This window comes from Vicia villosa, linkage group LG2 (genome assembly GCF_029867415.1).
Source record: "Vicia villosa cultivar HV-30 ecotype Madison, WI linkage group LG2, Vvil1.0, whole genome shotgun sequence".
Lineage (NCBI taxonomy): Eukaryota > Viridiplantae > Streptophyta > Magnoliopsida > Fabales > Fabaceae > Vicia > Vicia villosa.
In genome coordinates, this window is record NC_081181.1 from 151465023 (window position 1) to 151477852 (window position 12830).

General features: G+C 31.3%; 1 protein-coding gene across 3 annotated transcripts; it reads right to left on the reverse strand.

Annotated features, from left to right (window-relative positions):
- Window positions 1-1067: 1067 nt before the first annotated feature.
- LOC131652477 (uncharacterized) lies at window positions 1068-7300 on the reverse strand. 3 transcript variants are annotated; one of them, XM_058922334.1, is made up of 16 exons: window positions 6854-7300; window positions 6103-6224; window positions 5912-6000; window positions 5795-5830; window positions 5599-5692; window positions 5368-5410; window positions 5133-5233; window positions 4668-4732; window positions 4051-4547; window positions 3892-3979; window positions 3619-3780; window positions 2943-3508; window positions 2487-2625; window positions 2295-2363; window positions 2079-2210; window positions 1068-1697 (listed from the first exon to the last, which is right to left on the reverse strand). In XM_058922334.1, exons 1-16 carry the CDS (start codon window positions 7063-7065, stop codon window positions 1584-1586), a joined length of 2529 nt encoding a protein of 842 aa, XP_058778317.1. In that variant the 5' UTR covers window positions 7066-7300; the 3' UTR covers window positions 1068-1583. The 3 variants fall into 3 exon arrangements, with proteins under 3 accessions (XP_058778317.1, XP_058778315.1, XP_058778316.1); XM_058922332.1 differs by having other exon boundaries at window positions 5368-5416; XM_058922333.1 differs by having other exon boundaries at window positions 3619-3777; window positions 5368-5416; window positions 6854-7298.
- Window positions 7301-12830: the final 5530 nt, after the last annotated feature.

Consider the following 12830-nt stretch of genomic DNA (forward strand, 5'->3'; position numbering starts at 1 on the left):
GACTCTTTTATCATTCTAAACAAAATCAGTTTTTCAAAAATGTCAAATATTTTCCTTTATTTATTTTAAAATTTTGTTTTTGGAAGCCTTTCCCTCCCCTCCCCTCCAAACTCCCAAACATAGCCTAAGGCTATGTTTGGGAGTTTGGAGGGGAGGGGAAGGCTTCCAAAAACAAAATTTTAAAAAAATATAGGAAAATATTTGACATTTTTTGAAAAAATGATTTTGTTTAGAATGATAAAAGAGTCATTATCATTAATAAATTTTTATTTTTCATAATACTATAACAACCTAAAACATATTTGAAAAATTTATATAAGCCCTTCAAAACCCTCCAAAACCCTCTTACAATACAATTTTTGAGTTCCCCCATTTTATGGGGTTGGGTATGAGGGTTTTGGAGGGTTTGAGTTTATTCATAACACCAAAAACCCCATAAAATGGGGAACTCAAAAATTGTATTGTAAGAGGGTTTTGGAGGGTTTTGAAAGGCTTACATAAATTTTCCAAATATGTTTTAGGTTGTTATAGTATTATGAAAAATAAAAATTTATTAATGATAATGACTCTTTTATCATTCTAAACAAAATCATTTTTTCAAAAAATGTCAAATATTTTCCTATATTTTTTTAAAATTTTATTTTGGAAGCCTTCCCCTCCCCTCCAAACTCCCAAACATAACCTTCCAATAATTGCTATACATAAACTCTCATCTAACATAATTATATTCAATACGAAATTTCCAAAAGTCTATTACCTTTCTTTTTTCTCCTCTCTTCTCTCTATTACTTCTTTTAAATGTGATTATCATTTCTAACATTGTCTTCTGCACTTAATTTGAAACAAAAATCAGTTAATAGTGAAGGTTTTGGATAATAGTATTTCCATAAGAACTTTAATAAAATTTGTATTAAATTATAATTTTTTTATAATAAAAATGAATTATTAATGTTATTTTTTATTATATATATCCTTACAATAATGATTATATTTTTTAATACGTGGGAAAATGATCAAACCAATAAAAAAACAGAGGTAGTATTGAATTGCTAACTTGCACTATAATATTGAATAGCAAACCTATTTATTATATTTTGTACATAGTAGGAACTACTTACAACACAATGTACAAAGTAGGAACTACTCTTTCTTGTTTAAGAGGCTTGGCGGGTAATAGTTACAACACAATTTACACTATTAACTACAACATTGTTTATTCTTCATAGCCTACGGGCAAAAATCCCAAATTTGAACAATATTTTTGATCAAGTATGAAGCCAAAAAATACTACTGAAAACTATACACATTTATAATTATATTCTCTCTTGCAAAATATAAACAAAAATAGTCAAAGTTGAACTATTTGATTCAAATTTGGATCAAATATATGAACTTTCTTTAACCTATTTTTGCTTATAATTCGTTAAGAGTATATATCACCGGCAAACTACACTATATATATCAGGCAAACTACTGATTGTCCTATGAAAGGCTCTCTGGTGGAAAAGGCCTGTAATGACACTCACAAAGTCCAACCAGAAAGATGCAACTACGAATTTTTTAAATACTTCCATCCGCAATTTTCATAGGAAATAAGATAATTGCTCTTTCTTCCTTGAACCACCTTCTCCATAAAGGTCATTCCACTGCTTCAAGTCATTCATTCCAGCCCCTTCAGCTGCAAAGCTTGCGGCAACCTGCATTCCAATTACGCACTCAAACTAAGCAATATCTTCTATACATATTAGATGCAAAAGAAACCTAAGACCTCCCCAACAAGCAATTTTTGATTTTATCACGTCATTTGCTTGTTGAGATCTTAAGTTTAACTAACTGCTATCATGTTTCAGCTTCATCATTGGAACGTGTTTATGTGGCACAAATAATTGTTTGAGGACAGTGAGAGTTGCCGGGAAACAATGAGAAAAGTTGCAATATTAGAGAAAATATAGAAATCTTAAAAGTGACATGGCATAATAAGATCTGTCTAATGGCCAGATAAGAACCCAAAGTGAATTGCATCATTAAAGATGATCAATGCCGGAGAATTTAAGATAAAGAATCCCAAAAAAATTAACCTGATTCTTTGCCACTCTGAAGTCCTCCATATTCAAAGGCCTAAGGGTAATAACTCTTTCCTGTTTAACTTCCTCCTCTGCATCATGAACATCATGGCTATTTTTTCCTTCGGCATCTTTCTTCTTTTTTTCCTGCCGAAAACAAATATAGCAGTCAGCATGATCATCATATAATCAAAGCATTATAGTAAATCTGTAAAGAAAATGCTAATTTACCGAATCCTTCTTTAACTCTTGCTGAATTAACTCTCTAACAGGTCTATAAGCAGCAGTTGTGCATAAGTTCTGCATTTACCAATTAATAAAATAGAAAACGCGTTAATCAGAAACTCAAAATAACAAAAGCATCTGTAGGTTGTAACACCACAGTCAAGTTACGTCCACAGGAAAACAATAATAGAGAAAAACCTTTAGATCGCTTCCGCTGTATCCTTCTGTCATAGTTGCGATTTCCTTAAAATCAAGTCCATTGTCCACCTTCTCTTTAGCCAAAAGCGTCCTCAATATATTTTCCCTGTTCTCCACAGAGGGTAATGCAACCATAATCCTGATAGCCAAAGATGAATGATATATTGAGTAAAAACAATCAAAATACTATTGAATATAAGGGTATTCAGGTTGTTGTTCTGCACCCTCAAAAGCAATATACTTAATTTGATATTGTATGTCTTTTTTCCCCACAATTTACAAATACAACAAAAAATTATAAAAAACAGGTCCACGTGATTCAGTGAAAGCCACATGAACTCAAACTAATAGCAGAGAATGGTTGGGGTAGTGTGGTAGAGAGCATATTGTTAGCACTTTTCAGGTATTAAGAAGAGCATGTGAAATTCATTGAACAAGTAGAACTAGTAGTGGTACCTCCTTTCAAATCGTCTAATAATTGCTTCATCCAAGTCAAAGGGCCTATTGGTTGCAGCAAGGACAAGGATGCGATCCGATGGTTTTGAGGTAAGTCCATCCCAATTGGTCATAAATTCATTCTTTATTTTCCGCATGGCTTCATGTTCCCCGACTCTTGTCCGCTGCCCAAGCATACTATCCACCTCATCAACAAATATAATAGTTGGAGAGACCTTGGCTGCCAGTGTGAATAAAGCACGGACATTCTTCTCGTCTTCACCAAACCATTTAGAGGTGATGGTAGACATGGATACATTAATGAAACTTGCTCCAGCCTCGTTTGCAATGGCCTTTGCCAGCATTGTTTTTCCTGTTCCAGGCGGCCCAAATAGTAATATTCCTCTACAAGGCTTTAAAAGGCCTCCATCAAAAAGGTCTGGCCTTCGAAGGGGAAGCATTACTAGTTCTTGAAGTGACTCTTTAGTCTCCTCTAAGGCACCAATATCGGAGAATGTTACCCCAATTTCATTTGCTGGTATCACTTCAGGCCTTATTCGCTTCTCAAACTCATTATCAGGAACTTCCTGCAAGAGACGAGGTTGCTGTGTTTGAATAAGCCAATTGCGGCATGATTTCAATATTGTTAAAATTATATCATAATCTATCAAACAATTAAAAAACAGAGAAGGCTTACAGCTTTGGTTGCAGGAACTGAATTTTCACCATCAGTTTTGCCCACCGAAGTTAGTATTTCTGTTTCAGTCTTTATACCAGGAGCAGGATTTTCAGTCTTTATACCAGGAGCAGGATTTTCAGACTTTTCTTCTGGTTTCGTAACAGTTCCTTCCTCTCTCTGCTTTATTCAGTACGATACATATAGAGACAAAAAGGACACAAATCATATCAGTACCTGGTAGATATTATTCGCAACTCAATGAACAACACAATTGCGACAAGAATGCACAACCTCAGATGTTACTGCTTGAGCTTCTAGTTTTATTGTATCTCTTCCACTGAGTTTTCCCTCGTGGAATATACCCAGAGCATGGGATAAGCTGTTTCAGAAATAATAAAGTCAGTACATCAAAGTAAAAATAGTTCATGCAGTTAAAGTTACCAGTCACACCTATTGCATGGAATAACCAGTTTCCCATTTCTGTATTCAGGCTCTTTGTTATTCATTAAATGATAAGAAATTGCTGACACAACAATCTCTTCTATATAGTTACTGAGAACCATTGTGTCTGCCACACAGATGGAGTCCAGGTCATGACAATCAAGATCATTGGCTGCAAGCACTTCCATGATATGGTTCTTGTTATCCTGAATCTGTATCCTCTTCATATCCGCTTCAAATTGAGACTTCCAGCTGACAAGACGAGACTCATCTTCTGGTGGGCTGATTTCTATGTTGTAAGGGAAGAGGGGGCTAATCATCTCATCCACTTCTTTGCATTCATTACCAGAATCCAAAACCCTTGAACCAAGAATCAAAATCGGCCCGGATAATTTGTTTAACATTGACTGGAATAATTTACATATCCTCTGTGATCTACACAACAGCTTATCAACATCCCGCAGATACAGAACAATGGGATAGGTTTTTGACACAAAAACTAGAGCCTGCATGTGAATTTTCCACTCATGAAATCAATATCTTTTGTGGATATGTAAAACCTTCAAATCCAAAATAAGTTTATGAGCTGATGCTGAAATATGTCATATTATCAAAAGTAGCAATACCTTGTAAAGAGTCTGTATAAGAAGCCTTTCATCAAAAGACCAATTGGCCATGTGCTTCCCAGGTGCTGAAGGAATATTGTAAGATACAGGGAATCAGAAGAGCAGACAGTGTACAGAAACAAGGAGTTTGACTTAATTTGTATTAGTTCTCATTCAAAAACATTAGGAGTCTAAGTCTAACATATGCGTTAAACTAATTCTATAAACTATCAAATTATGATGCCACATTAGAAATCGTCATTTTTTATTAAAAAAATGGGGAAGGGAGAAATTACTATTAAATCAAATGGCACTAATGACAATTTTACAATCGGCCCCGAGCGGATTTGAACTTTGTCTCGAGATTACACTTATAATGTCAAACTCTTACCGCCGAGTTAACACCTCGGCAGTTGGTAACAAAACAAGTAAATCAAGAAAAACCACAATCCTATTTGATCTTTTAAAATAATTTATTGAAGTAACCTGAGTTTGTAGGATTGCTTTGCGAACCAAGGCTGCTAATATTTGCAGAGGCTGATGCATTCCTACGAAGCTTAGTCGGAGTATAAGATTCTTCAGCCTCCCTGCATAAACAAGGGGAAATTTTCAAATATTATATAAATAAACTGGAAGGAAAATTTTCAAATATTATTATTTAAATAAACTGGAAGGATAAATGTATTCCCATAGTTAACTGATAAAGATCTAGTCTTCTTACATTCGTTTAAGGTCTGTGCCACTGCTTCTCTTGTGTATTCTGCCTGCAACTAAAAGCTTCTAGTCAGGGATATGATTTTATAAGCTGTTTAATAGCAATATAATAAAACTTATTCATGAAACTCAAACAAGATAGAATATTTGTGTATTACAAGATTAATTGAGCATAATAATTTTATTATGAAGTAATAAAGTTCTCCACGCTGAGTAGAAAATGCTCATTGATTTGTACCTTTATTCTCTTCTCTTGGTGGAAAGATTGAAAATGAACCAAATAGGTCAGATAACCGAGCCAAAGTCGTGTCTGAAGTAGATCTTTTGAAAGACTAGAATCAGAAACAATGGAAAAAGAACACCGGTAGCCAGAATGTTAGAATATATGATGTTTAGAATGAAAAGCAATACAAGATAAAATAGGAAAAGCTTACAGTTTCATTGTTGGAAGAGCCATATCTACTTTGAATCTACAAAGATGACAAACCAACCATTATGTACATAACCAACAAGAGAAAGCTTTAAACGACATCAAAACATTTCCCACTCACCTTCAAAGAAAAGTCAGTTACATCAAACAGAAGCAACTTGGCCTCAAAGTAGTGAGCTAAAGCCTTGGCAAGCACCTGTTGGTAAAGCTCTGCAAGACATGAAATGGAGAACTGTTGAATTAGCCAAAGGAATCATTAGAAACGTAAAAGATTATCAATACGTCATCATAAAATAGTCGATTCAGACTAACCGGCTGGCCCTGAGAGCAGAATAGTCCGGCTTGCCGGAGCGAGATTCCGTGTATATTTAGAAACCTCTGCATGCTTTAAATGGACATAGGCAGCACTTGTCAGCAACACCCGTGTCTTCTCACTGTCATCATATATACAACCAAAAACACCATATATCAGAACCAAGATTAAATTGAATCAATTTTTTTTCAAAAAGTAGCAGCATCAGAAAATGTCAAAGCATCCGAAACTCAAAATTTCGCAAAACTGGGCATATACTTAAGATTTAAGAACACCTAACCACTGAATTTTCATCGACATGAATACTAATACATAACATCACTATACCAACCGTGCAATGAATAAACAATAGGAAATGACACCGGGGCCGCAAAAATGGCCACCACAAAACGGTATCGGCACCTGCTGACACTGATACCGTCATTCACCATTTTTATGTCATAGAACAAATTGTAGTTAATTCACACCGCGCCAACTTAATTCACACAACGGCAACCGCAATCAGGTCGGTGATACCGACCGAAAGCGCAAAAGCCTCCACCGCGAGCGACCGTTATTTAAAACCTATGACTATTAATACAGATTTTCAAGAAACTAAGCAAATACATGCTGCTAATGACCAAAAAAAAAAAACAAATACAATTCGCTATAATACTATTTAATAAAGTAAAAATTAAATTATACTAAATACATGTAACATTGCAAATTAGCAAAATGAAACGAGAAAAACGAAGAAAATTAGGAAAATGCCTGAGATAGTAAGGGAAATTGTCAAAAGTGACATTGCTTTCTCTGCCATCAACAACAAGTCGAAGCATTTCGTGTTCCATTTTCTCCGGTGTGATGGCGTTCGAGGCGAAAGCATTAGCTCCCCATTTGGTTTGTCCGGAAGCCAAACCAAGGCCGACTCCAACTCCAACACCAACGCTAAGCGCTGATAACAACAAACCTTTCTGTTCCATCTTTCAGAAAAATAACCGTAAAAACTGAATTTATCTCAAAAAAGAAGAACGAAGAATTAGAGAGAGAATGAAAAAGGATCTCTATCCTTTGTTATCATGGTGGTAACGTGTTGAATAGTTTGTGTGCATTGGGAATTGGGAATGGAATTGAAATATCTGGAAATGGTGGCGAGTAAGGGAATGGTAATGTCATGTGGAGTTCCCGCTTTTTCTGGTGCGGCCTTTCTTGTTAAAGGATGGAGACTAGTGCTGACTCATATATCAATTCTTACGTGTCACTATTTTGACGGTTTGTTTTTTGGTTTGGCAGTTTTCTCACATGCGAAGGGGAGGATATTTCTATTTGCCATTTTTTCAACTTCATTTCAACGTCTATTTTTGTTTCTATATTTTCTCTTGTACCTCAGTGAGTTTTTCCTTTGAGTTTTATTTTAGGGACTAACTTTTTTTGTTTCAGTTCTTTTATAAATCAAATATCTTTAACGCATAGTTTATTTATAAGACTAGTCACCCGAGTCAAATATTTTTGAATACAACCTAATTGTTACTAATAGTCACACATTTTTAACTAACATATTAAAGAAAAAATAAATATATTTTTGAACAGTTTGAAGTGGTGATGTTGTGAGTAGGGGTGTGCAAAATATCCGGTTTTGATGTCCAAATCCATAACTAAACTTAAACCACTTTTAAATATCCGGATATAATTGAATGGTTATTAACCGGTTTAGTTATTAATGGTTTGATTATCCATTCTTATAATCCGGATATAATTAAATGGTTATTAACCGGTTAAATTATTTTGGATTCGGTTATAATCCGAATCCAAATATTTTAATTCTCAAAATATTAACTTTTTTTTTGAAAAAAAATATTTTCGGAAAAAATAATTTTCAAAACTGGATTTTTTAAAAAAACCGGTTATATAATCATAACCAAATTTATAACCGGTTTTATAACCAGTTTTAATTAAAATGTGGTTATGGTTATAAATCAAAACCATTTAAATGGTTTTAAAATGGTTATGATTTGGTTTTTTAAAATAACCAACCATGCACACCCCTAGTTGTGAGGGTTTCAATTAACTCCCTCGTCGTTACCACTAATAGCCTAAAATTATATTGTTTACTATAATCTATACTTCATATTTCTGTATCAAACATACATGATAACACCTAGACATTATCTCACTCCATCCCACCTCCATATTTTTCCTCTTTCACACAAATTGTTTTTTTTGGTTGGCAAAATTGCATCTCGAGTCAAAAATAAAATTTTGTCAAACAAATTTTACTAAAGCATGTTGATGTTTCTTACTAATAACATTTATTCCTCTAAATTTTATCAAACACGACAATAATTTTTGCTAAAAGATTAAAAACCATGAACTTTCTTCTTCACATATCATCAAAGAGATGTTGAGATTGTAATTTATGGTGTCGAAGTAGTAAGCTATCAAAACACCTAGTGGTGTCGAAATGTCGAAGCAGTAAGTTCGATATGATTTTGACTTAGATTTATTTTATATATTTTTGACTTTTATGTTTTGGGCTTTGACTTAGGGATAAAACAACCTAAAACTATAAAATGAGGGAGTAACTCCTATTTATGCAAGCACTTGTATTTACAAAATTTTGCAGTTACAAAATGAATAAGATTTTTCCACATTTGTGGGCAGAAAAAAACTTTGTAGCAAATCATCATTTTCTTCCCAACTTCATCAAACCCTAATTCGTTCTTTCTTCCTTCTTTCATTATTATTGTGTAGCGATAACAATCTTGTTCATCAAGATTGATAGAAATTCTCCATAGATTTTGGTGGATTTCTAACATCTAGTATCTAGAGCTTCGGTTAAGCGATTCAAGGCAAGAAAATCATGATGACAATGAATCATCCAAACAAGCATTTTTTAGCAAGTCTTCCAATTCTGAAAGTTCATAACTATGAGAATTGGGGCAAACAGATGAAGGTTTTGTTATGTTGTCAAGATCTTTAAAAACTCGTGAAAGAAGGGTTAGAACTGCTTGAAGAAAGTGCAACATAAGAAAAAGAGGTTGCACATAAAGAGTTGAAGAAGAAGAATTATAAAGCTCTCTTTAAAATTCATCAATATCTGAGTTCAAGCAACTTTGAAAAGGTGAGCGAAAGAATCTGCAAAAGAAGCCTGAAAGATTCTTGAAAAGTCCTTTGGAGGTGTAGAAAAGGTGAAAGAAGTGAGGTTACAAACTCAAAAAAGAACGTAAGAATTGTTTCAGATGGAAGAAAGTGAAAGCATAATTAATTTATTCACTAGGCTTACGAAACTGGTGAATCAAATCAAGATATGTGGAGAAATGTTAACAACAAGATCAGTTGTTGCAAAGATCTTGAGGTCATTGGCTCCAAATTTGACCACATGATAGTTTCCATAGAAGAGATGACGAATCTGTCGACATTGACAAAATAAGAGCTTCAAGGGACGCTTGAATCTCATGAACAAAGAATGGATGAAAGAGCTGTTGCAGGAAAGTCAAAGAGTGATGTGGCTTTGCAGGCTCAGACAACAAAAGAAAAAAAGGAAAAGGAAGTTGGAATGAAAATAAAGGTAGAGGAGGATACAACAATTCGATTGGTCAAAATCAGCAAGGAGGAAACTGGTCGAATCAGAGAAAGTCTTCATATCAAGGCAACCAAAGAGGTCGTGTTGCATGCAGAGGAAGAAATTGTGGTAAAAAACCTGACAAGAGCCGCATTCAATGTTTCAACTGTCAAAAGCATGATCACTATGCTATTGATTGTCCAGAAAAATAAAAGAATTAAGAAAGTGATTTAAACTTTGCAATACATGAAGAAGAAGAAGAAGAGATGATGTTGATGGTCAGAACAAGAGATGAAGAGAGATTTATGGACCAGTGATATTTGGACTCAGGATGCTCATCACACATGTCTCTTATATAAAAAAAAAACATGATGGTTGACATTGAAGGAAGTGACATGTCTGAGTGTTTAGCCTCTAAAACCTTCATGCAGTGCCGGCCTAGTGCAGGTGCAGCCTGTGCTACCGCACTGGGCTCCAAATCTTAAACGACCCAATATTTTTTTAATTATCAAATTAATATATTTTATGGCTCTTTTTTAAACATAGATTTATAATTATAATTTATTTTTAAAATATATTTTACATTTGTTTTTTAAAAATAGGTGTAAAATAATAATTTGTTTTTAAAGTCTATGATTTTATACCCTTTTTTTAGAAATTTGGTATAAAAAATTTATATTTTTTTTAGATTTATTTTTTAAATTAAAATAGGGCTCCGAGATTGATTGGGTTGTCCCTGCCTTCATGGTATCTCCATTTAAGAGGGTCCTTTCAGATGATCCCAACACTTTCACAATTGTTATAAAGTGTCCATCTAATGCTCAATTTAGTTTATCTTAATTTCTCTTGAATATGATATCTTTATAACTCGGGTCATTTGTCTAACACGGTATCTCACTATATTCAACTTGTTTTTAATCAAAATTAATATGTCAACACATAGTCAAACACTCCTTAAAATCATTTGTTATAACTTGTTGAATGTTGAAGAGACCTAGCCCAACAACTTATATAAAAAACCATCACATTAGGGGCCAAAACAAAAAAGAAGATTATATCTCTTTCAAGATCCATTTGTTATAGATATTTTTAAAAATAATTTTATGAGATTTTACTATAAAAATAATAAAAATTATTTCATACACATTTGTTATAAATTTTATTAAAAAAAATCAATAACTTAAATATTTATTGTTATAAATAACATTTCTTAAAATAATTTTTATAAAAATGACTATTCAAAAAACTTATTTTAAACATTTTTTAATTTTTAAAAATCCAATTTTTTTTAATTAAGATAAAATATTAAAATTATTTCTATGATAAATTATTTAAATTAATTTTTCATTTGATTTGTCAAAAAATATTTAAATTTTGTTTTACAAAAAATATTTAATATAATAAAAACCTTTATAAATAATTATAAATTACAAAAATAATTTTAATATCTAACGATAATATTTATTTATATTTATTGATACTATATATCAACAACGTAAAAAATAATATTTTTTAAAGTACAATACACATACGAGTTAGAAAATCTCCATACTTTCTAATAGTGTTTTAAAAATCGGACCGGACATCAAACCGATGAGGATACTAGGTCACTGGTTTATTGGTCGAACCACTGGGTCACTGGTCGAACCACATGACTAAACTGGAGTAAATCGGATAAATATGTTGATCAGACCGATCGTTATAACAAAATTATATATGTATAAAACATGTCGACATGATGATTCACTCTCTACAAAATATAAACGACACTTAGATTTTTTAAAAATATCATGTCCTAAATAAATTCACAAGCTCATAATTTAAATTCAAATTTTAAACATAATTATTACACATAATAAAAGGAAATTTCTTTCCCTACCTCCCTCTTTTCTTGGCCACCTCTGGTGAAAAATCCAAAATACACTCACTTCGGAAATGCATTTCCGAAACGCTTTTTTTCTTCAAAATTTGTCTTATTTCGGAAATGCACTTTCGAAAAGAAGAAAAAAAAGGTATTTTCGGAGATGCATTTCCGAAAAACACCCCTTTTTGAGTTTTCGGAGATACATTTCCGAAAACACCTTTTTTTTTGGGAGGGGGTGTCTTCCATATCCGAAATATTCCCAGACCAAATTGGTCTTGGACTGTTTCGGATATACACTTCCGAAAGAATTCAATAATTATTAAAAAAATTAAAATCAAGGTGAATCAATACAATTAATAGGCATAAAATCAAGGTGAATCAATAAAATGAAGATGAATCAAAAAATCAAGGTGAGTCAAAATTACCTAAACAATTTTAAAGTTAAAAATTACTTTTAACTTATATAAATCAAAACATTTTAATTCTATAAGTAAATTTTGAATTATGTAGAATTAAGTATAAAATTTATTCATTAAATAAAATTAAGACAAAATCTTTTTTTAATTTTTTTAAACTAAATAAAAAATTACAAATTATTTTTAATTATGAATCAGAATAGAAATATATAAATATATAATAATTATTAATTTTGTAAGTGAAATATATTAATATATAAATATATAATAATTAATATATAAATATATACATATATAATAATTATTATAATTTAAAACACTTATTTTTTTAATTTTTATAATTATTATATAAATATATAAATATATTTATAATTAATATATAATAATTATTACATAAATATATAAATATATTTATAATTAATATATAATAATTAATATATAAATATATAAATATATAAATATATTTAAATATATAATAATTTTTATAAATATATAATAATAATTATAATTATTATATAAATATATAAATTAAATTACTCATTTTTTTAATTTTTTTTTGTAAATACATAATAATTATTATAATTATATAAATAAAAAATTATAACTCATTTTGTAAGTGAAATTGTTTTAATTTTTTTAATTAAAATTATTTTAAATTTTAAAATATGAATCAGAATAGAAATATATAATAATTATTATTCATAACTCATAAATTATATCAAAATATATAATTATTATTATTCATTACTCATATATTATATCAAATTTATGATATATGAATTAATTAATATCCTAAAATTAATTTTTGGGATTTTTAGATTTTTTTTTTGTTTTTTTCGGAGATGCATCTCCGAATTAATCAAAATCCCAATTTTTGGGATTTTTTCGGAAATGTACTTCCGAAGT

Coding starts and splice junctions, on each gene's coding strand:
- LOC131652477 (XM_058922332.1), bottom strand. CDS start 7,065: ATGGAACAGAAAGGTTTGTTGTTATCAGCGCTTAGCGTTGGTGTTGGA. Junction 4,548..4,667: donor TTATACAGACTCTTTACAAG/GTATTGCTACTT, acceptor ATTCACATGCAG/GCTCTAGTTTTTGTGTCAAA. Junction 3,509..3,618: donor CAGTTCCTGCAACCAAAGCT/GTAAGCCTTCTC, acceptor CGTCTCTTGCAG/GAAGTTCCTGATAATGAGTT.